The 23,674-nt window shown below is 47.5% G+C and overlaps 1 protein-coding gene across 1 annotated transcript; it reads right to left on the bottom strand.

Moving 5' to 3' along the window:
- Positions 1-19,718: 19,718 nt before the first annotated feature.
- On the bottom strand, positions 19,719-22,116 carry LOC115405899 (zinc finger and BTB domain-containing protein 14-like). The gene is made up of 2 exons (XM_030115663.1): positions 21,984-22,116; positions 19,719-21,402 (listed from the first exon to the last, which is right to left on the bottom strand). The coding sequence occupies exon 2, from the start codon at positions 21,377-21,379 to the stop codon at positions 20,207-20,209; it is 1,173 nt and encodes a 390-aa protein (XP_029971523.1). The 5' UTR covers positions 21,380-21,402; positions 21,984-22,116; the 3' UTR covers positions 19,719-20,206.
- Between the last annotated feature and the right edge of the window lie 1,558 nt (positions 22,117-23,674).

Genomic DNA, 23,674 nt, shown 5'->3' with positions numbered 1-23,674 from the left:
CAGTCAGTGGGTCAGAGTTCCTCCTGGTCGCAGTAGCTGCGAGCTGCAGCGTCCTCCCTCAGGACGGAGTGTGTTACGGTATTGTTTCCGAGGCGGCAGCTCCTTCCTCCTGCAGGACTTCCTGTGATTGACGGTGAGCCGAGCGCGGCGTGATGCAGCGGCGATAGAACAACACCGCGCCGAGGGATTCCGACAGAGCTGAAAGAAGCCGGGGGATGTCGTGTTTTCTCCGATGCCTTGCTCACCTCGGGCTGAGATTGTGTTTTCTGAGAACGAGATGAAGCAGCTGGCCAGTCACATTGCTCCACTGAGACAACGCTTTGCCGGGCAGGAGCCGGCAGCTTTTCACACTGAGGCGGGAATCCACCATAAATAAATCCGATATGAAGGTTAAAGTGTATTTTCTCCCGAGGTGCCGACGTGAGTCCGGGGACGACAGGCGAGCTGTGGAAATCACACAGGTGGCAGAAAGACGGCTGAAGATCAGCTCCACAAATCACCGCCGAGGGCGAACGGCGATCAGACGGAGGCAGAAATAGAGTTTCAAACACACACACACCGACAGTCTTATTTATAACCTTGATTTAGACGATTTGAAGAAAAAAAAAAACAAAGGTTTTCCATTGAGATTCTGTAAATGTACATGGCCTGATTCAGACGTCCTGTCAAACGTACGCTAAATTCCATTTCTCATGCAAATAGATTGGACTATTTTCAGGTGAGCAACTCAGAATAACATCATGCACAAACAGGGACAACAAAGAAAATGTCTCCTAATAAAGTCCACAAATAGAAGTCATGTGGAGCCAGCTGAGGAAACGCTTCTCACCACAACAACAGCAGAGTCTGATAAAGCCTGATCCATTCTTCCCTCTCAAATGCATTGAAAACAGACGCCATCAGGAACAGCGTGAGCGTTCTCACGTGTTATGAATCACGTCGCATGTTGTGCATCAGCATAAACCTCCAACCGGGGTTCTGGACACTCTGGGAAACACATACATCCATATTCAGGATGGAAAATGTGCTAAATGTGTGTTATTTTGCACATTTGTCAAACCTTTCAGCAGATCAGGTGCTAAGAGAGGATTTCATTTTGTTGGGAAATGATATAAATGATGAAAATACAGAAAGTACAATTCATTCGTTTTTCTCTGAGACCCATTTTTACATTTTCTCCACTGATTCAATAATTCGAGCTCCCAGCAGCTGAGCAAAGTCAAAGTCACATTCAAACCTGTGATAAACTTAAAGTCATTAATGGCCCTCAAAGGCATGTTTATGGACTGGAGAGAAAAGCCTCAGACGCACAAGGAGAACATGCAAACTCCTGCACAGGCCCTCTGCCATGTCTTCAGCGTCGTCCAGAACTCCAGTCTCACGGTGATTATTGACACCATGTTGACAGAGTTTTGCGTTTCCACAACAAAGGATGTAAATTTCCATGTCGGTCCACTAGTTGGCGCTGTTAGTTTGTTTTTGTAGTGAAACCACATAGACATGCTGCAGAGAACAATGAACAATGGGAGAACAACACACACTTTTTAGAAAAGTTGCGTTTTCCTTGGCTCGGAGCATTTTTGGAAAGTTCCACACTGGACGCTGTTTTCGAAAGAAAGGAGCAAGTTGGCTCTTTTAATCTGTAACTGTCACATGACACGGGAGGACATTTCAGCCCAGGAATGCACACGCCGTCACTGAGCAATGTCCATTAATACATCACTAACAAATGCATTTTGACACTGCTAAACATCTATTTCTACACGTTCACACATCGACCTGTTGGCTGCTCGCGGCTCCTCCTTCTGGATGTTTTACCTGTGAGCTGTTCATTACTGTTCTTTATGCACACTGGTTACTGTCAGGACTTCATCACACACACACACACACACACACACACACACACGCACATCCTCATCTTCATCGTAACTCACTCATTTCCTTCACTCATCTGTAACACAGCACTGGAGCATAAGGAAACACACACACACTTTTGCTCCAGATTTGCTGAGCAATGTTCATCCTAAGGGCCGTCAAGACCCCTGCAGGTGCCTTAGCTGCCGCTGAAAGTGCCTGTTCACATAAACCTTCCCAGTTACACTGCATGGCCTCTTCATCCACAGGGCTCCCTCGTCAGCGCGCTTCTACTGAACCTGACAATGAATCCATCAACAATTAAAATATGAACAGCTGCAAAACCATTTATTGATCAAAGTATGAACCAGTTGGTTGTGCCGCCATGTTTGTTCAGAGCGAAGGTGCTGAAGCGCCGCCGGTCTTCGCTCACACACCCACACCACCAGACCTGCTCCTGATCTGGACGGCTTGGGGCCCATGCGGGCTGAACGTGATTGGACGTGGATTCATTGCCGCTCACACATCAGTGACGGCGTGTCTGAGCACGGCGGCGCTCCGTGTCAGTTGTGGCGCACGGGAAGCTGCAGGTACCCTCTTGTTTGGGGTTTGCTGCCGTTTGAAGGATGGGAAAAGTGCTGGAAGGGTCACATTTCAAAAAGCATTTGATCTCCTCGCAGCCCGAGTGCGTACGTGTCCGAGCCTGAAGACAGGAGAGACGTGAAGAGGACTCCTGATCCTCCTTCGTGGGTTTGTTTGGGATTTCTGAGAGCGCGGCTGGATTGTGTCATCGATGTTTAACTGACATAACGAAACTGATCCGACTGATGCTCCATAAACCCAAATTAGAAGACGTCACGCCGGAGGAAGCGTCTGAAGCCGAGCGTGGGAGAGACAGTCAGACGGTCAGGACTCGGAGACTGATGGATTCTCAACGCAACGCCGCCGACGCGCTGCGAGTTTTCCATGAGCAAAGACAGCTCTGCGGCTCGTGTGTGTGAAACAGAATTTGTCCCAGATTTTCTCCCGTCTTCTTCCTCTGTCCTGGCTGCGCTGCGCTCTCCGCGGGCCGGACGCAGCCGGCTTTGATGTGGCGCTCCTTCAGTGTTGTGACCGCGGGCCCGAGAGGAACCAGATGCTCTTTGCTTGTGGTGAAGAGGGATATGTATAAATACAAAAGAAAGAGAGAGAGAGAGAGAGAGAGAGAGAGAGAGAGAGAGGGGAAGGAGGGGAGGTGCAGGGTGAAGGCGTGGGGGCGGCCTCCATGCCAGCCAAGTTTACTGTAAAGTCAGCCACACCAAAGCGAACAGCGCGGGACGTCGCGGCGGCGTAGCAGTCAGCGGGAGAGACGACGCACTAACGCCGCCGTCGCGGCAGAATGTTCAGGCCACAGCAGAGAGCAGCAGACTAAACCTCCTAGTCGTCAGTGTCAAAGCAGACGGACGCGTTTGACTCGGGTCAGATTCAGTGATGATATTATCACATTCTGAAAAGGACACGTCACCAAAGTGGCTGTCAGCGACTTCCAGAAATATATTAAGATCAAGTGTTTCTGAAACGCCACTGTTTTAGTAAAGTAATAGCTAAAAAAACTGATAAAACACTCAAATACTCAAGTGGAGCCGCCGTCTCCCTCTTTACTGCCAGGTCCTTCTTGGAAAAGAGATTTTACATCTCAGTGAGGCTTTTAACCTGATTAAATAAAGGATTTAATGGTAATTATTAGCTTTATGTGCCTCTGAAGAACCTGTTGTGTCTTTGGAGTCTTAAATAAACTTAATTATCTTCTGTCGCTGCTTCTTTTCGTGTCAAAAGCAAAACAGATTTTTCTTCCATGACTTGCAGAGAATTGATTGAAGGCACGTTATTAAAGTCATGTGAAGACTCCGTGCAGAAAATCCAGGTCACGGAGACACACTTGTCTTTCCGTTCTTGAGTCCAGTAACTTTCTTGGAGGACGGTGAAAACTGAACTCCATTAAACTGGATTAAAGAGTGGAAACAATTCCAACGTTGTCAGACGAGCAGAAAATGTGACGCGGCTTCATTTGTCCAGTTACCAGAAAAAAGAAAACTCACAATGCAGAACAATCAAAATAATAAAATATAATGTTTTCTCCTTCAAAGACTGAGAGGGTTTGATCGTCTGCTGACGCAGCGGGTTTTTCTGCGCCGGTCCGGCCTGTCTGACCGCCGGGCCACCGGCGACCGCGCCGCCATGACAGAGCTGAACCAAATCCACGTCCTCCATCGCAGCCCTCAGCGTACCATTACACTAACCTCATAATAGTTTTGATTTATTACCCTCATGTGACTTTGCGGAGTCTGGCAGGAAGCCTTCGCAGCTCCAGCTTCGGAAACATAAAGGCGCACATCGGCCGTTGGCCGACGGGGGACCCGAACGCAGCCGAGGCGACAGGAAGCCAAATAAAAGCTTCAGACGGGGAGATTAATCTGATCTCTGGAAATGAGACTTTGCCGTCGACGTCTGCCTGGAGAGCAGGAAAAGCTTCTCCCAGAGAGAAAGTCAATCTTCCCCCTCACCGCTCCTTCGCCCTTCTCTTTGTGAGGCAGGAACGACATGACGTGTTTATCTTACATGTCCAATAACTGTTTATGCAGCAAACCCGAGCGGGGCAGGGCAGTGACTGGATAATGGATGCTTGATGCTCGGCACAATGGAACGATCCGGCTGTTTTGATTGCGAGGGAATCGAAGCCGGCACAGGATAAACAGGAAAATTTAAAAAAAAAAAAAAAAAAATCTAAACGCTGATTCTGTTTATTAGAGATGAAGACGGATCACTGCTGTCGGGGAAACGAGACGACATTTCAACGAGCTACAGAATCAGGGGGGCTTTCATCATGAGGACGATAAACAGCAGAGCCGCTCGCCGGATGATTTACTGGTACCGGGACGACACAGCTTCACGTGGCGTCCCACTGCATGGAGACGCCAACTCACACAGGAAATAAAAAAAAAAAAAAACAGTGTTTGTGCTCTGAAGCAGAGTTCTACTTGGCTGGTTTGGTTTTAACCGAAAAGTCGCTGAGATTTTCTGTTGGTGATTTGTTTTGAAGCTGACAGCCAACATCAGAGACCGAAAGGAAACCGAGAAGATCAATGACATGCAGCAAGGGATGAAATCATTGAAGAGGCCGTCTGAGGCCACAGGAATGCCCAAAGCAAACAGACCCAAGAGCCTGGAGAGAGCTCTGGAACTCATTGTGTTATTTTCATTGAATGTGCAAGGATGGCGTTCTTCATTCATCCAGATCACTGAGGACTGGAGCTGATCTCATGAAGGGAGGAGACACACTCTGGTCAATTTACCAAGAACTAGTCACAGAAACTAGTAAAATGTCTCCAGTAGAGGACCCCAGTGACCGGATCTGTCTGTCTTCTCCTTTTCTCTGCTTCTTTCAGCCCAACCAGACCAGCAGAAAGTCTCCCCTGAGTCTGGTTCTGCAGGTTTCTTCCTGTTAAAATAGAGCTTTTCTTTTTCACCGTCTCCTCCACTTGTTGGTTTTTCTCCATAAAAGCATCATGACATAATAATTGTATTTGGTTGTATAGAGACGAAACTGAATTGAGCTATTAATGAAGAAGCGGCTCCGATTGTCGATAACTTTCATGATGAATGGAGGACAGTGTTGTGGAAACAGGAAGAGGGATATAAAAAGAATTTATAGGAGGAGGGAGAGAAAGATCAGGAAGAACAGATAGCAGAAAGGAGGGATTGAAACAATGAAAAAGGTTGAGAAAAAAAAAAGTCAGTCATTTAACATAAAGAATTCAAGATCGACAGTAAAAGATGTGGATTTTTGTCTCTTGGCTGCTGTAAAATATGACGTGTATGTGTGTTTCTGTTGCACTTCCAGCTGGCAGACGAGAGACAGAAAAAAGAAGAGGGAGAAGAAGTCTTGTAAAGACCCCTGTGCGTGTTTCCCTCAGAACATTTCTGGACCTCGGCCCACTCCAGACGACCAACACGTCCGAATAAAGAACCTCTCCGAGTCCACCCACCTAAAACAATAAAACAGTTCCTGCCTCAGACAAACAATCGTCTCTCTAAAAACCCCATAAAGCGCTCTGTTTAAGAGTTGGGAATTGGATCTTTTCCCTGCGAGCGCCGAGTCAGAAGAAAGCCGCTGACAGAAGGAGTCCAAAGCGAAGCCGGTGGTTTGTTTCATGTGGAGCGATGGTGGCAGTTTTAAGGATCCTCTTCGGTTTCCTGCCTGGAGATCAAAGGATGTGGGGATAACCCGTTTGACCGGGCCGCCCGTCTCCACGACGACCAGATCACAGACAGGAAGCCCGTCCTTCCTTCACGGCTCCTTGTCATCGACAAAGCAGCCACTCAGCAGAGTCCGACCCCTCCAGGAGTCGCGCTGGACGTGCTCCACTGTTTGCATTTGGTGTAATTCTACTCTTTTTCTTTTTCTTTTTTTCCCTTCTTCTGTGTTTGCAAATATGCTTTTGGAAGTATCTCCAGTTTTGGAAGCAAACACGTCTCGTGTTACCGCGCCGCTGTTTACATCTGCAGGTGTCTGATAGAAGTGAGGGAGTGTTGAGTTCTGCTTCAGCGACCCAGAAAACTTCCTCAAACGCCACATTCTTGGGTCACGACGAGGCTTTTCTCTGTTTGCCAACACTGAGACAGAGCTCCTTTTTTGTTTTCCTCTTGGTTTCGGTGAGGGCGCGCAGCACATGACCGTGTAACAGTTACACAGCCTCACTGGAAAGAGTCGGTCCATATGGAGAAGAGAGGAGCTCAATAAAACCTAAACTGCATCATTTCCAGGAGGAAGCATGGATGAGCTTCCCTGAGTTTTAATGTCACGGTGGATTTAAGCGCCATTGATGTAAATTTCGGTATGAATTAGTAGAAATCTAACTAGAGGGCTATAATGGATGAAAATCCCCAGTTTAAAAATCACTGAACAGCTCGATGTGAGACGAAGTGAGCTCAGCAGGTCAGGACGGAGAATCCATTTCCAGGAAAAGACACAGAACACAGATTATTTGTGGTTCTAAGCACAATACGTGGTTTGTTCACCACTGGATGTGGAATGAGATCCAAATGAACCTGGATGAGACGTCGTGTTCTTCTTCTTCACTGAAGTCTCCAAATGTCTCTCAGCAGGGTTTTATTTGAGGCTCTGCTGAGCTCCTTCACCTCCGCAGTGAGAGCCCAATGTGCAGATCATCACCTCGCTCTCCTCCGGGCTCTGCCTTGATGAGAACAGTGTGTGTGTGTGTGTGTGTGTGTGTGTGTGTGTGTGTGTCGCAGGCTTTTTGTCATCTTCAGATTGTTCCAAGCTGAGCATCGCTCCGATGCCCCCGGGCCGCCGCGATCTCGGAGAGCGCGGCGTCTGCGGCTGATTAAAAATCAGCTCTAATCTGATGAGTGGAAGATGGAGGGAGGCCGTGGAGGCCGAGGGGATCAGCTGCAGCGCGTCAGGAGCGGAGGCCTGGCAGATCTGAGGATGCCACGCTGTCCGGCCCGACACACGCTCTCACCCCCTCCTCGCCGTCTTGCTTGCATTTCATCAGTCGCTGGGCGAACTGAAGAGGTAACGCTTCCCTCTCCCCTGTCTTGCTGTGGAGTGTGTGTGTGGCTCTTTGGTTTCATGTGAAGCAGGGGAAATGGGTGGGGAGATGTGGACGACACTCGTGTGTCAGGAGGATCAAACTGAGATCACCAACAGTTTTCTGATGCCTGGTTTGAGTTTCCAGATCAGGCGATGCTTAATAACTCGCAGGTTTTCAGTATTAGATCAACAGACACTGAAATGAAGATTTAGTTGCCTTATAGCTTTGGTAGTTAAAGTAGATCTTCAAGACATTACATCAGGTTCTGTATTTCTCTCAGGGTTACGGGGAAAATACTTTTTCACAAAAGATCAGGAAGCTTTGAACAGCCTTCTTTTCTTCTTTCATAAATAACATCATTTAAAAACTGCATTTTATGTTTACAGAGGTTTTCATTGTATTATTGTACATTTATCTGATGATTTTAAACATTGAAGTGGAGGAAGCATGAAAAAATAACTGTATATATAGTTGATCACGTCCATTAATCATTTCTCCTCCTGTCCGACCTTTTCTCCAACCTGAGTCCTCAGAATGTTTCCAAACCAGACATCACGTCTGTAAAATCGTCCCGACACTCGTCTGCACCGACCCCACGTCCAGCGCCGTCTTCAAATTCCCTCAAACTCTCAGTCACGTCATGACAGAGAAACTTTAAAAGCCCGGCGTTGAACCTTATATGGAGAAGAACTGAGAGAGACTGTGAGATTATCCTGGACATAAGCTCACAGTTTATCCACACTTCACTCAGTTTTGTGAGAATTCCCTTTCTTCCCCACTCGGAGCGTCCAGATGTGATTCTCTCGCCGTCGCCGTCTGAAGCCGAACCCCGCCGTCACTTCAGGAGACAGCGACTTTCAGACGGGCCTGGGAGCCTAGAAGTGGAGCTTATTAATGAGCGGGCCGAAGTGTTGGATGACTCCTGCAGCCATTAGAAACCTGCAGGGGATTTGTCACGGTGCCTGAAGCGTCCCGCTCGCTGCCCCCCCCCCCCCCCCCCCCCCCCCCCCCCCCCCCCCCCCCCCCCCCCCCCCGCAGCCTGCACTGTTTCAAACACTTCATTACTGATGAGTTGCGAGGCAATGGCTTTTCAAACACATCGCTGACTCCATCTCTTGGCCGTCTGGTCCCTCCAGCAGCTTGGAAACAGATGGGAGGAGGAGTGAGGGAGGAAAACGCTGGACAGTATCTAAACTATCTCCAACACTTGGGTCATACTCTGTCAGGATGCCCGGGTAGATTCAATCTGAGGAGAGAGCAACTTCGCAGCTGCACTTTTTATACAACTGCCATGTTTGAAATGCTAAGACGATTCACAATAACACTATTTAAGCTCTTTGGAAACACACAATTGTCACTGTGAAAAAAAAACCCCAAAACAGCTAATCCCCTCAAGAACTCTGTTTGAAAAGACACAGCCGTGTTTTCCATTAAAACGTAATGTTATTATTCTCATGTGGCGCTCAGTTATTATGGTTTCCGTTAATTTATGAAGCTTATCCAGCACCCTGCAGACAAAGACGGTAGAAGTCTTTAGGATCAGATTCAGTTGTTTTTTACTTGCGTGCGGTTGGTTGCAGAGAGCAGAGGGAATGCATTTATCCATGCTGCGACACATCTGTTTGTAGACTAAGCTTAGTAATTCATCAAATATGTACATTTGGCTTCCATTTTTGAATCTATATATCAGATTCACGTTGCCCCTATCTGAGCTGCCTTTGATTCATATGTTGCGGTGCGGAACAGAAATGCAAACTAATGTCCATGTTTTTCCTTTTATAAACTCAAAATTAGAAAGTTACATTCGGGAATATATACATCAGTACACAAATTTACATTTTGAGCTTCACATTTAAACCATATTTGCATTACCTGCTTAGTTTATTTTCATTTGCAAATCTGATCCTCTGTATCCTTATAAGTGGACAAGAAGATGGCGGCAAAATATGTAGACATCTCGAAGCAATTAAAAGTCTTAAATATGTACCGAACAAGGACGCCCAAGTTAATATTAAAAATATATATAAGTAATACACACACACAAAAAGTATACAATTATTTTGTTGTGTAAATGTATGTCAGTTGGTTTATTTCTGTTTAATTTCCTTAATTTGCCACGTCAGGGTTTTAGCTCAGAGGTGTCAAACATAAGGCCCGAAAGAGGCTCCGATTTGGCAAAACAACAAGCAAATGACAAAGATTTCAAAGGAAACATACACTTTTAACATATCATTTAAGAGAAGTGGGGACAAGTCAACACAGAGCAGAGTGGAGACATCAGTGATGCTGCCATGAAAGCTAGCTAACTAGCATTAGCCGCAACGCCGTGCTGTCGGAGGAAGTTTGTGAAAACAAGCAGAACGCAACAGTTGTTTTGGACATTTCACTGTATTTCACATCAAACACTTTCAGTGAAACTTGCTTTATGTTGAGATTAGAATCATTTTCCATTGTAATTTTTTGGGAAAATATCAACATTTTCATCATGTGTGCTCTACACCACAACAAATACAAACTTTAAAGTTTGAATTTAAAGGTGATAGATGGCACCATTTAACTGGTCCGGGCCATTCAAGATGAAACGGAGCTGAAGAAAAAAAAAAAAACCCTGAACTAAAACGAATTGAACTTTCCTGGTGTAGAAAGCAGATGAACCGCAGTCCGATTACAGTCAGTAGCATTGAGTCGTTTGACCGTCATCAACAAGACACTGTGCACAGTTTACACAGAAAATGCATAAAAACTGAAGGTTGTCTTCACCTTGACAGTTTCTTGACTCACATTTTTCTGTCCATGTCTCAACAACTGTTAAACTGTGTTTCCCTCGCTGCAGATGTGTGGAAAGTGGCGCTCCCTTTCTCCTGAGCAGAAGTGGGACCTGCTTTAAAGCTGTCATCAGGCTGCGTTTCGGCGGGGTTTACCGTCAGCTCGTCAGCTACAGTTAAAGGAGCCGTCCCTGACAGATTTATTCACTATAAACGGTTTGGGGTCCAGTGGACGCTCAGCACTCTTGACAGATTTGTGCAGTTCCAACGGGCTTATTAAAGATGGATTTCCCAAATAAGGAAATTTATAACAAACCCTTCACAGCGTCTCAGCGAGTGTGATAAAAAAGCAAAACGCACATCTGATCTATAGCAGGGGCATCGTTCTAAGTTCTAATTTGACCTTGACTGCAGCAGACTGGTAAAATAGAGCCAAAAACCTTTAAGATTTAACTTCAATGTTTTGCACTGTTCTGTAAAAGTAGTATGTTTTGTGAAAGTGCATTTTTTTACAAAACATTCCACAAATACTTTTAACTCAACAAAAAAACAACTTTGAAGACACTTTCTGGTTCAAAATAGTGTGAAATGTCCAGAAATATTTCATTTTGCAGCCTTTTGCATGCATGTTTGACAGGATGCCTTCCAGGTTCATGCTCATGTGTTTTCATGGCAGCGTCACTGAAATCTCAGCTTGGCATGACTTCCAAGAAAATTGTGCTAAAATGCAGCTTTTCCAATTTGCTCGCTTGTTTCCCGGGCCGAATTGGAGCCTTTCGTGGACTGGTTTTGGCCCGTGGGCCTTATGTTTGACACTTCTGATTTATTTTACAGATTGTTGTAAAATGAAAACAATATTCTCTCTGTGTCTTCGCGGAGTTCCCGATGGGGACGTTTGCAGGTGGCGAGATTTGGGCTTAGCAAGCCAAATCAGATACTGAGTGACAGAACAATCTGGATGAGCTCAAAGGCAAACTCTGCATTCCTCATTCTGGGCTGGACCACCCAAAAAGACCCCTGCACCTCCGCCCTCCGCCCCCTCCGCCCCCGCCATCCCTCCCCTCCAGCTCAGATTACAAGGCATCGCTGAGTCTCCACCAGAAAATGTCACAGAAAAGGAACTTGAACTTCAAAAGCGGACTAATCTGAAGTAGCCCGAGTTAATCGTGTGCATCTGTTGCACAGCTTGAAAGCTTCTGACCTGCAGGACTGTCGTTCTGCTGGCCTGGCCGCCTCGCCAGCCAATAACCACCGAGACAACTATTACTGAGAAATGTGAGCAAAGCAGATGGCCGGAGACACATTTCAGAGATGTTCTGTGAAAAGAAAAAATATATTTTTAATAGACTTTTGGTCAAACATGACATTAGGAAACAAGTTCTTTCTGGTCATATTTGAAATCAATCAGAAAACTTCACTGAAAGTGATCAGATTGATGTGTGAGACGTCCGGATGCTGCAGGCGGGGTTACACCACCTACTCTGAATTAAATCTGATCAGAACTGTTTACATGATGCAGAATTAATCTGACTGTGTTTGTATTGGATCACTCCTGCTCTGTGTGACTACAGCTAATGAAGCTTTTAGACACGTTAAACATGTTAAATTTTGCTGTTTATGCAAAATCAAATTTCCCCAAACATCTCTATTCTCCAACAAGTCAACAGTTAGGAAGCTAAAATCCCAGATGATGATTTGAATGTTTAAAAACTGGAATTTCAGATGGAAATAGGTGCAGACGTGGCTGTCAAAGATCTGTAAAGTAAATGAGCACAGCCAGGAAAGATTACGCAGGAATGACCTCAAACAGGCTCCATGAACTGAGCATAGAAACACACAGTGCTTCTTTTAACCCTGAAAACTCAACTTTCTCAGAGCTCTGGTCTGTATTATCTCGTGACGTTTGTCTAGTAAACCTACATCTATTTACATCCAAGCTCAAAATGTCTTTGTCATTTTAATCTTGGCATCCTTGGAGCTTTAAATTTACAGAGAAGGATGACATTATTTTGAGAAAGTCTTTTTTCAATTACTGTCACGATGACATTCTTCAGCATCATCGATTACAGATGTCTCGTCTTCAAAAGAGAAACAATCAGGCTTTCCATCAATACGGTTTAATGTAAAAAAGCTGTTTTACAGTAAATAAATATTGGGCCAATTACAAATTCCCTAATGTTTGTGATTAGTTTTAAATCCGAGTTGAAAACACTGATTGGTGACACAAAAACATCCAAGATAACCAGAGAGGCTTTCACCCTATAGTCAGTAAAAACCCGCTTTTGAATTTGAAACAAACGGAAGTTTTGATGTTTATTCCTGTAGACAGGTTTTCAGCGTGTCCCTTTAGTAAATTAACTTCCACATGTTGTGCGCACAAATCTTCAATTTGATCTTCTGGTAAATTTGGCAAATGTGCAGAAGAAATACGTGAAATCTTGCAAACTGTGGGACATTAGAAAAACACACACTCGCCCATCTTAATACGGCCTGGACGATAATGCTTCTTCACCAGTGATCGTTTTCTGGAACAAGTTCAGGTTCATGAACCATAAAAAAGCTCAGGAAACCAGAGTATGTGGAGAAAACCCACTCCGCCTCGCAGCAGCAACTGGTCGAATCCGTTCTGCTTCTGATCAAACGCTGGAAACCAAACATGGCCGAGCCGATCGTGCTGCGAGTTCGCGTTTAATCGACTCGTCAGAGTTCATCCCACATGACACACGGGAGCCAGACGTCACCGACGTCGGCTCAGGCGGCGTTGGATTTCTGTCTGTTCGGGAGTAATGACAGACCTCCGACCAATCTGTCTGCATTCCTCGCTGTGGGACGGAGGCAGCAGCAGAAGAAGAAGAAGGAAAAAACATGGCGTCTCATATTTCATCCACCTTCGCCAAACAGATAGTAACTCCAGCAACATGTGGCTGCTCTTGAACGCTACCCAGAAACACATGCGTGAATCCCCCACCCCCTCGTGAACACACACACACACACACACACACACACACACACACACACACACAGAAAGCCTATTGTCGTTATAGCGGGGTGATTGAGAAGCCCAAATCAAAGGTACAAATCTTGAAAATTAGAGGACTTGCAGGCCGGCCATCTTTTCCTCTCTTCCAGGCAGGAATGCTTCTCATTAGACGACCGCCTCGATGTGAACCAGGAACCCACAGATGCCGATCGGGGCGGGCGTTTACTGTTTGAAGCCTCTTCGGGGAAAAACGAAGGGTTCAAACCGAAGTCTGAATGCGTTCAAACGCTGCCGCTTACTGGATCGTCGCTGAGAGGGAACGCTGAACATGATCAACGCCACAGTGTCCACGAACAGCTGATCTACAGAACGATAACATGTTTTTCTTTGAATGGCCTGTAACTTTCTGCACTGGGTCTGAAAACCTAACTCTGACAGAAACCCTGAGGTGTGGCGTCAACTTTCTTGGATGGCGCGCGGGGTAATCAGCAGGCCTCTCAGTAAACTGCTTCCACAGGGCCTTTCTCCTGCGCTGCAGAGATGTTTTGATTGCAGGAAAACAAAACTGACCACAGGAAAGTGAGACGAAGCGCAGATAAACAGGGCGGACCACATGAAGAAAACAAGAGGCAGCAGATTAAAGAAAGGTGAAATTTTACAGCTCGTCCACATAAATGATTGAAGTGACGCCGTATTCCTGTCAAAAACAAACTGAAACGACCAAAAGGTCATCTGGGTCGTCCCAAAGTCGTATATTATTGGGTCAAAGATTTCTGAAAAGGACGGCTGTATGTCGCTGATTAGAAATTGGTACAGTCAGAAAAAAGAGATATCTTCCCCCCACTAACACCTAACATCCAGATTATAGAGCATCTTCCACTAACCGAAGTAACTTCATCTGAACTCAACGAGGAAAATGACAATTCAAAAGCTGTTTTCTCAACTTGAGGATATTCGTCCAAAATAACAAAAATACACAACTGCAATTAAATCCCACCTTTCACTAACTGGCAAAACACTGTTTAACAAACCTGTAAGAAAGCTCCAGCTCAGAAGAGAGAGGGTTTGAGAGCCGATGGTGGGTGTTTTTTTTTTTTTTCCACACTAACAACTTATCAGCCACACCAAACGACGTACGAGCGGAGATTGCGGCTTTCATCTCCAGCCTTCACATCTGCTTCCAGCTCCTCACACATGACTCACATCAGCTCAGACGTTTATCAGCTGCTTCCTCCGGTCTGATCCGGGCTGCTCCCCGAACACTGGTGGCCTTGTTTCAAAACCGTGGCGAGCGGTCAGCGCCGCCGCAGCCGAAGGTTTTGAACTCGCTATCTGGCGGCGGGCGCCCGTCGTCATGTCGCGCGGTGGCTGAGCGGAGACTCTCGCCGGCTGTTCAGTCAGGCCGATGCTGCGGCTCGCGTTTTTCAAGTGAAACCTCTTTCTTTTCCAGGTAGGCCCTGCCAGCCGGCTGGATGGTTGGAGCAGAACAAAGGGAGTTGTGGAGAGATGTCAGCGGATTGTCGTATGGACGTACTTCCTGGGAAATGGTGCTGAGCTACATGTGTCTTCATTAAACTACCCTTCCAAACTCCAGAGGAGATTAAAAGAGCTGGTTTCGTCGCTGTATTCCCACAAGCTAAGATTTCAAACCGAGGCTTAGCCGCGGACGGCGCTTTGGCCCGAGGAATGAGAGGATTGTTTTGAGTGCGGGATCGAGGGGGGGGTCACATAGCTCAAGTGCCTCCAATTCAACCTGTTGCCATAAACACCTCGTGGGGAGAAGGTCGGCCGGCGGATTTCAGAGAGATTTCAATCCCCCCGCTGTCCGCCAGTTGCCGTTCGGGCTCAGAATGGGGGCGCTGTGCCGGGAACAGGTGGCGGGACGACCACGCCGGCAACGCCAGGGGGCTCAAATCGGGCGGCCCATTTCCCTGGACGTGTACGAGGCGCTTGAGCTACTCAGGAGGAACAAGAGCGAAGGAACACTGGCTCGATGTAAAGCCAACCACAAAGCGGCTAATGGCCTCCGAGCGAGATGTGTGAATGTAAACAGGATATGCTCCGATTCTATACACACACTCACTTAGCGCATGCCTTTCCCTGCAGAGTACACACACCTACGACACCTGTCAGGGAGTTTAAAGGAAGTGGGATGATTAAACGCCTCTCGAGGTGAATGATTCACCGGCTCGATAAGACCGATGCCCCAAACTCGGGTGAGCGATGAAAGGAGCTGGATAAACTCTGAATGTACACTTCCTGCTCAGCCATCAGCACCACCTTCAGCACACACACACACACACACACACACACACACTCAAGTCAAACATGTGTATAGGTGTCGGGCTACGGATGTAATATCTTCAAACATGTGGTTTGGTTTTTCTCATCCATCATGTGACGGACACAGAGACACGAAGGAGAGGGAGAAAGAGCCGTGATTTATTGGTAATCCATGTTTTTTTATGGCTTCACACACCTTCATCAGGGTTTCTTCTCACAGTGAAGAGTTAAAGAGCGAAGAGCACATCTTTCACTAGCCAACCATCAGTTAGAGGAGGAAGATGCTCTATAATGTGGATGTGTTCACATGAAGTCAAAGCGCTCGTTCGTCAGTGGATGTTTTCTTCATTCTTCTGTTTCCCACTGAGGGTCTTGTGGTGCGACTGTCTGCCAGCGGAAAACAGAAACCTCTTTCTCTGACCCAGACTCACATCAAAGTTTCCCTCTGAACTCAGACGAGAGAGAGAGAGAGACAGAGAGAGAAGATCCAAACGATAACTTAAGTTCTCTGCTCTTGATTAAACGCAAATTTAAAAAAAGAACACAGAAACCGACTGCAGCAACATCCACTAACCGCTGCTATTTAGACGTGAATCTTCATAGTTTATTGAGTGACATGTTTTCTGCCAGGTCGTTATAATACTGAGGCCGTCTGAGCTGAGAATCCCTGAAAAAAAAAAAAAACAAGAGAACAGATTTCTGAATCACAAGCAGAGGCTCGGCAGACAGAAACGTTTAGATCGACTTCCCTTTAAAGATGGGAGCAGATTCTCCCCGGGAGAAACCGCAGAATAACTCAGAGGTCTGGAGATGATTGGAAATGGATCCAACTCTTCTCAAAGGCCTCTGGGTGAAGAGCGGTTTGAATAATCGACTCTGTCGTGCAGACGAATCAAGGTCGTCTCCACGGAGCTGGGCGCAGTGCGAGGAGGAACGGCACGTCAGTCACAGTCTGTCCGAGGTCAAACTGTCGGCTGAAAGGCTTCACTGGAGATTCACCGATGACGGACAGGTTAAGAAGGCGAGGCAGGGGAAAAATAAGAAAATGAGTGTTGGAAGTTCGATGTCTTGCTCAAGGACGGTGCGACACAAACGGGGAAACGGGAAATCAAAACTGCACCCGTACGACTGACCGAGGCAGAGAAGAAGAAAGACAGTAAAGGAGAGAAACAAGAAGACGAAGTGGAGAGAGGGAGCAGGAGGAGCAGGTGGAAGACGGAGAAGAGAAAGAGGAAGGAGGTGACGTAGCAGAGCATTCTGGGAGGTGGAGGATCCAGAGCGCCCAACCCCCCCCCCCCCCCCCCCCCCCCCCCCGCCCCCGGTCTCCCCCCAGAAGAGTGATATGATGGTAATCTCTCAGCTGGAACATCTGGTCCGGGTCTGCAGGCAGATGGCTGCTGGAGATGGTTCGATAACCCGACTCCGGCGGCCGGCCGGCCGCGGGGTCGACGGGGTCATCGTCCCAACCCCCCCCCCCCCCCCCCCCCCGACCCGAAAACAAAGACGCACCTTGTCCGCGGTGGCACGGGGTCACAGTTAGTGAGCCTGCATCTCGGCGGCTGACGGGAAGGGAGGAAGGTGGAGGTGAAGAGTGAAGCAGCCCCGCTGACATTCCTCACATCGAGCCGCCGCTCAGGGAGCCATGTGACCGCCGAGCGTTTCCGTGGCAACGCACAACTACCGTTTACACGACAACGAAACACTGAAAACACAATCTTTCTACTGCCGTGCAAACATGGAACTTTCCTGAAACAAACAAAAAAAAAACACGGGGCCTCGGTGTGAAGACGAGCCGTTAATGGAGCGATGTTTACAGCGGCGTCCCTGGAAGTGCCGGTCCACAAATCAGCTTAACGGGCTGAGAGTGTTTATCCAGAGCGGCGCTCGTAAGATGATTTACCTCTTTCTTTAAAATAAAAGATGCCACGGAGATCATGAAATGTGTGGTGAGAAGGCAGCGGCGGGACACAGAGACACGCCGCCATCCTGAGGTCCTCAGAAGCCCGAAGAAACCCCAGATGGCGGCGGAGGAAACATCACAGCAGACCCAGACGCTCATGAATGTCAGCAGCTCCCATTAAAAGCTTCAAAAACTCAGGCACATTTATCACATGGAGCTGTTTGTATACAGTTGTTTTATTCTCCCTCAGTGTGTGTGTGTGTGTGTGTGTGTGTGTGTGTGTGTGTGTGTGTGTGTGTGAGTGAAGGAGAGATGAGATGAATGTAATTAAAGTTTTTTTAATTAGACACTGTTCTTTTCTGGGAAGCCTGTGGCGGCGCTGGGTGGAGCCAGAGTGGAGACAGGAGGTTTGTGGTCTGGCTGAAGGAACCACGCCGGCCGGGGTAATGGAAACCGGGTGTTCACTGTACACACACACACACACTCGTGCCCACACACACATAAAATGAAGCTGAATAGCAAATATGCACACAGAAAAAGCCACATAAACTTATGCAGACATGAATGTCAATGGACTTCCCCCACAATGCTAATGTATGCCACACACACACACACACTATATAATTCATCCCGCTGAAAGGTGAATTTCCTAAATAGTGATGATGTGTACATTTGCATGCACATGCATGCAAGCTCATGCATACATAAAAACAAATAAGGACACACACACACACACACATACACACACACACACACACACACACTGATGCATGATCCACACGCACAGGCACGGATGAGAACACGCAGAGAGGCACATGCATGATTGCACTCTCAGTCACCGCCTGTCACTCACACACCAATGTGCGTGCGCGCACACACACACACACACACACACACACACACACACACACACACACACACAGAGAACTCATTATAGGTGCACAGAACACACAGACAAACAGATAAATACAACACGCACACACACACACGCATGAGTGCACACCTCCGCCACCTCCCCCCCCCCTTCATTCCACATGCATACACACGCACACATGCGTGCGCTCACATATAAATGGACTTTGGGCACATGCTTGAGCACACACGTGCGTGCACACCAAAAGCCCTCGCCACTTAAATCCTCTCGGCACGCACACACACACACACACACACACAGGCACGCATGAGAGTTCAGCCTCCTTCTCTCTCACACACACCCAGCTCCAATCAATCTAACAATGCCATGCAAACCCATATCCTGCATGCAATACAGTCCCACTACTGTACACACACACACACACACACACACACACACACACAGTGGTGTACAGTACAGCCAGGCAGGAAATGCATAAAGCAGACTTGGAGCATCAGGGAGGCCCAGACCGCCTCCTCCATTAGACACTGACGTCAGTTTCCACCAAACTGCTTCACCCTAAATTACAGGCGATCAGACCTTTCCTCTGCTGACAGATCTGAACATGTCTGTGAAACACACACACGCGCGCACACACACACAACACGGTCAAACAGCTCAGAAATAGACTTTCTCCATCTGCCCGGCAGTGAGTGTGCCGCCGCCGCCGCTCTCCGATGTATGTAAATATATGGAACACACAGCGAGGTGTGAGCGCGCATACATTTCACACAGCGGAGCATATGTGCGCCGCCTCGCCTCGGCTCGGCCTCCCGTTGAGGAGGAGCTGTCCCCGGCGTCCCCGGAGCCGCGGACAGTCACCAGCAGGTCAAGCCGGGCGGCAGCAGGTCAATCGCCTTGAGCAGGGCACCATCTAGTGTCGCATGCGGAGCATAAGAAAGCTGGAAAAGTTTTTTTTTTCTCCCCCCACCCCCTCTCTCTCTCTCTCTCTCTCCTTGGAGACGAGGACAGCCATGTTGGGCGTACGTGTGCGTGCGTGCGTGCGTGCGTGCACAGCGTGTTTCCCCCCCGACAGGAGGGATTACTGTGGTCTGCAGCATCTGTCTCGTCCGGCCGGATCACGCTCCGCAGAGCGACGGCGGCTCTCATCCGCAAGGACCAAACTTTTGGGAAAAGCCATAAAACACAGCAAATGGTGTTTATTGTCAAAGTGTGGGAGTAGGACAATGTTATATGTGCATAATTCGTTATTGTGAACTCTAATTGTGCAACAAACTAAACTACAGTATATACACACACCTATCATTGACTGCTGATAGCTGGATGACAGTTATACTGTATAACAGTAAATCTAGTTGGCCGGCTGCTTGGGCGGGACAGTCTCACCGGACGGGACGACCCGGCGGGGGAGGGGGGGGGGGGCCCAAGACTTTGGTATCGTCTGCGTCGAATGCAAAAATGGTGACTCTTACTCTTTACAGTGTAATATCAATCAATACAACTAAACACATCCATTAAAAACATCCACATGAATATACTCAATGCAACAAATGTTATGCAGAAAAATCTCTTCTCCCCCCCAGGAAACCCTCGTTTACTCTGCGTCTTTTTCATCGCCATAAAAATCCAGTAAAGGTTAAACAAACATTTAAACGTTACGCATCCCATTAAAGTAAAAGAGAATAATGTTATGGGAACCCCGGGTCTAGATAGCGACGATGCTTTGTGAAAAATATCTGTATAGTAGAGTGAACTAAACATTTACAAGATTTTACAGGTGGAACGGAAACATCGCTTTGACATAACTCTTTAGAATAATAATACATCCCCACAGTCTTATGAACATGCTATGATCTGTTACTCACTGCCATCACAGTCCGTGTGATGTCTTCATGTTTTTCTTTTAGAGTGTGTGTGTGTATATGCGTGTGTGTGTGTGTAAGCGCGCTCGCAGGCTTAACAGTCTCCTGAATTGTGCGAGTGTGGCCCGGTCTCCATTTTCCAGTCCCTCTGGTCGGCGGCCTCCGCCTGACCGTGCTGGGAGGCGGCGGGCGACAGCGACATCTGTCTGCGCGGGTTGGCGCTGTGCATGGTGTTCCAGTGGCGCTTCAGATCCGACGCCTTGATGAAGGCCTTGTCGCACGAGCCGCAGTTGAAGGGCCGCTCGCCCCGGTGCTGCCGCTCGTGGTCCTTCAGGTGGGACTTGTGCTTGAAGGCCTTTTCGCACATCTGGCAGGCGAAGGGCCGCTCGTTGCTGTGCACCCGCTCGTGCCGCTTCAGGTCGGGCCCCCGGATGAAGGCCTTGCCGCAAACCACGCAGCGGTGCGGCTTGAAGCCCGAGTGGATCTTCAGGTGCTCCTTGAGGTGGGCGGCGGTGGTGAAGGCTTTGGGGCAGTGCTCGCAGCCGTACGGGCGGTTGGCGGTGAGCAGCCGCTCCTTTTTGGCGTTGTGGTCCATGGGCTTGGCGCCGGCGCCCTGGCAGGAGCCGTGGTCGCGGTGGCCGTACAGCAGGTACTCCAGCTTCATGTCGCTGGAGGAGGACGAGCCCCAGCTGTGGCTGTGCGGGTCCTTGCCCATGTTGGTGTTGTAGTTGTGCGGCTGCGACACGTGCGAGCCGCCGGGCCCCATACCGTCCATGCCCTGATCGTAGAAGCTGTTCTTCCTCACCTCCTCCATGGCGAGCTCCTTCAGGATGGCGTCCTGGGCCCGCATGCCGTGGTCGCCCGGCGCCTGGTTCTCCCGGGTCTTCATGTTGGTCAGCTCCCGCTTCTGCGTGCACAGGTTGTCCAGGAAGTTGATGCCCAGGATCTGACCCGAGGACATCATCATGTTGATGTCCTTCTTCCGCACCGCCAGCCGCGCCGTGTACATGTAATTGAGCACCTCCTCGAAGATGTCGGAGCGGATGAAGTCCAGCTCCACGATGGAATTGTCCTCGTCGCTCTGCTTCTTGAAGAGCTTCTTGAAGTAGTTGCTGCACGCCGCCAGGACGCAGCGGTGAGCCCGGAACTCGATGTTTTCCACCACCACCACCACGTCGCAGTGCTCACCCTCCATCCTCTGCTGGTTCAGCATCTTCAGGAAGGTGGCTTTGTGGTCGTAGTCGATATATCTTAGTAAATCAGACATGTTGCAGGTGAAACTGAAGCAACCTGCAGAGGAGGAGACACACTGTGAGATCTCTCTCATTTCCACACATGAAGGGGTGGAGCTCCATTTGCATAATATATACAGGCTGAGAGTGCAACACTGTTTAACTGTTGGAGGAGCGACTTGCAGCGAAAAGCGCCTTTTTAAAAATCAGGATAAAAGCAGAACCCGAGGAGCGAAAGAGGAGAAAAGTAGCTGAACCGACCGGGCACAAATCTTTAAGAAAAAACCCGGCAGGCCCGTCATCGACACGGGGACTGTTTTTTAAATAAAACACGCACAGACAGCAAAAAGAAGCGCGCGCACGCACTTTCCTCCACTTTCAGAACGCGGTTCCGACGCGCGGTTCGCGTGACAGCGGCGTCGCGTGCACAGAGGATAACCTTAGCAGGAATATTTCACATTTCACTGCGCCCAGCCATTTTGCTCAGCCAGCCTCCATTGGCATGTTTGTGAGGCTTTAACTGAGTCCGCGGCGCGCGGAGAAAGCGGCGGGGAGCGGCCGGGCGCGGCGCGCGGGGGAACGGCGGCCCGCGGCCCGCGGCGCCCGGCCGGACAAAGGAGGGAAGAAAAAGGTTAATACCAGCAGCCTCAACGCGATCCCCGTGTTGTCACGCAAGGCAGTCGACGACGATCCAGAGCTGTCGTTTTTCCTCTTCCTCCTCTTGTTGTGACTGCGCGGCTGCACAGGAAGCGCGCCATTGTTCTGCTGCCTCTACCGCACCGGAGCGGGTACTGCAGCCACTTCCGCTATTCCCGACGGGAGCACTCACTCCCCCCGCGGAACGTCAGATTATTCATTCCTAAATATTTTCATATCTTTTTTGCAGTGTGGAGCCGAGAGATCAATACAGCTTAATCTTATCTAAAGTATCACAAATAGTGAGCAATAAGTGATATAATCATTATCATGTATTTAAATAAATAAATGACATGAATGAAATGAGGAATTTTAAACACGACTTTCAAAATGTGACTAATTGCCATTAGCTATGAAAATTCAGCGATTAATCTCAATTACGGAAACTGATATTGTGACAGCCCTAGTTTTTATGCATTTGTCTTCTTTTGTGTATTTCTAGTGTGGCACATGCACAAAAAGCACCTTTAAATGATATCACACATTATATTGAATTTCACTGTGATTCTGAAACATTTTCAAGACTGTATTCCCATTTACAGCAATTTTCACTTTTAATAAACCACCTGTTGCTGCAGCAGTCTGACAACTTTTAAGCATTTCAAGTTGTTTTTACATTTTAGATTTTCAAGCATTTCAGCCGTTTTATCCTCTTCAACCTTTTCAGAGACTTCAGTTATTTAAGCAGTTTTAGCCATTTTGACTGTTTCTTTTAGTGGTTTTTAGCTGTTTTAGGTATTTCAGTCACTTTTACCTCTAGATTTTTATCAGTTTTTCTTTTTTAATACTACACATATGTTTTCTAATGTTTAGGTCAGGTCTCCACTTAATGAACAAATATCTACATTATAACTCTATTGCTATTTAAAATAATGTACTGTAACTGTCTTCAATTGTTTGAAATAAGAATTTCAATCGACCTGTGACAAATGAAATGCACATTTCGAGAATTGAAGTTATTATAAACTGAATTAAAGACATAATTACCAGACATTTTAATGTTATAAAGAGATTAAAGAATTGAGGCTTTCATAATTAAATACGTAACCTGGAGGGAAACGCCAAATTGAAACGCTTCCTCCAATATTTCCAGCCTTGGTTGTTTGCTGTTGCTGCCCTCTCTTGACTGTGTCGTCTAAACCCGTCAGAGTGAGACCTCTCGCTCATAGCCGCTCTTCGGTGAGGGGGCGGAGCTTCAGGCACTACAGTGTAACTGAAGTTTACAACCTGCAGCTTTAAAACCTTGATTTATTTACCCCGCGGGGTCATTTTTCTTTTTAAACCCCTCACAGCGTTTGAGAATTACTTGTTCAGACGATACAGCGAGCGCCATAAACTTTTTAAAGTCTTGCTTTATTTAAACATTCCTCCTTTGTTAACCTAATTTATTCATAAGATGAATCTCATTAACAGACACATTAACTCAGATGGTCGCTGGATCGATTCCAGGCGCGGACCTTTTAAAGGACGTTTTCTCTCAAAAACAAACATATTTAAAATTCCATATCTTTGAGATGCAGTTTTAGTCCCAGTGAAATCCAAACAATATCTGTTGAAATAGGTGGAATTTATCAACAGCGCTCAATAAACCGACAAGCAACTGTTTAGTTTCAATGTATGAAGAAAATCAGGAG

The sequence above is a fragment of the Salarias fasciatus genome, chromosome 18 (assembly GCF_902148845.1).
Source record: "Salarias fasciatus chromosome 18, fSalaFa1.1, whole genome shotgun sequence".
NCBI classification, from domain to species: Eukaryota; Metazoa; Chordata; class Actinopteri; order Blenniiformes; family Blenniidae; genus Salarias; species Salarias fasciatus.
Note: the sequence above shows the minus strand (reverse complement) of the source record. Positions and strands in the feature narration are given on the sequence as shown.

Excerpts from the sequence above, each read along its gene's own strand:
- LOC115405899 (XM_030115663.1), bottom strand. The coding sequence starts at position 21,379 with ATGTCTGATTTACTAAGATATATCGACTACGACCACAAAGCCACCTTC.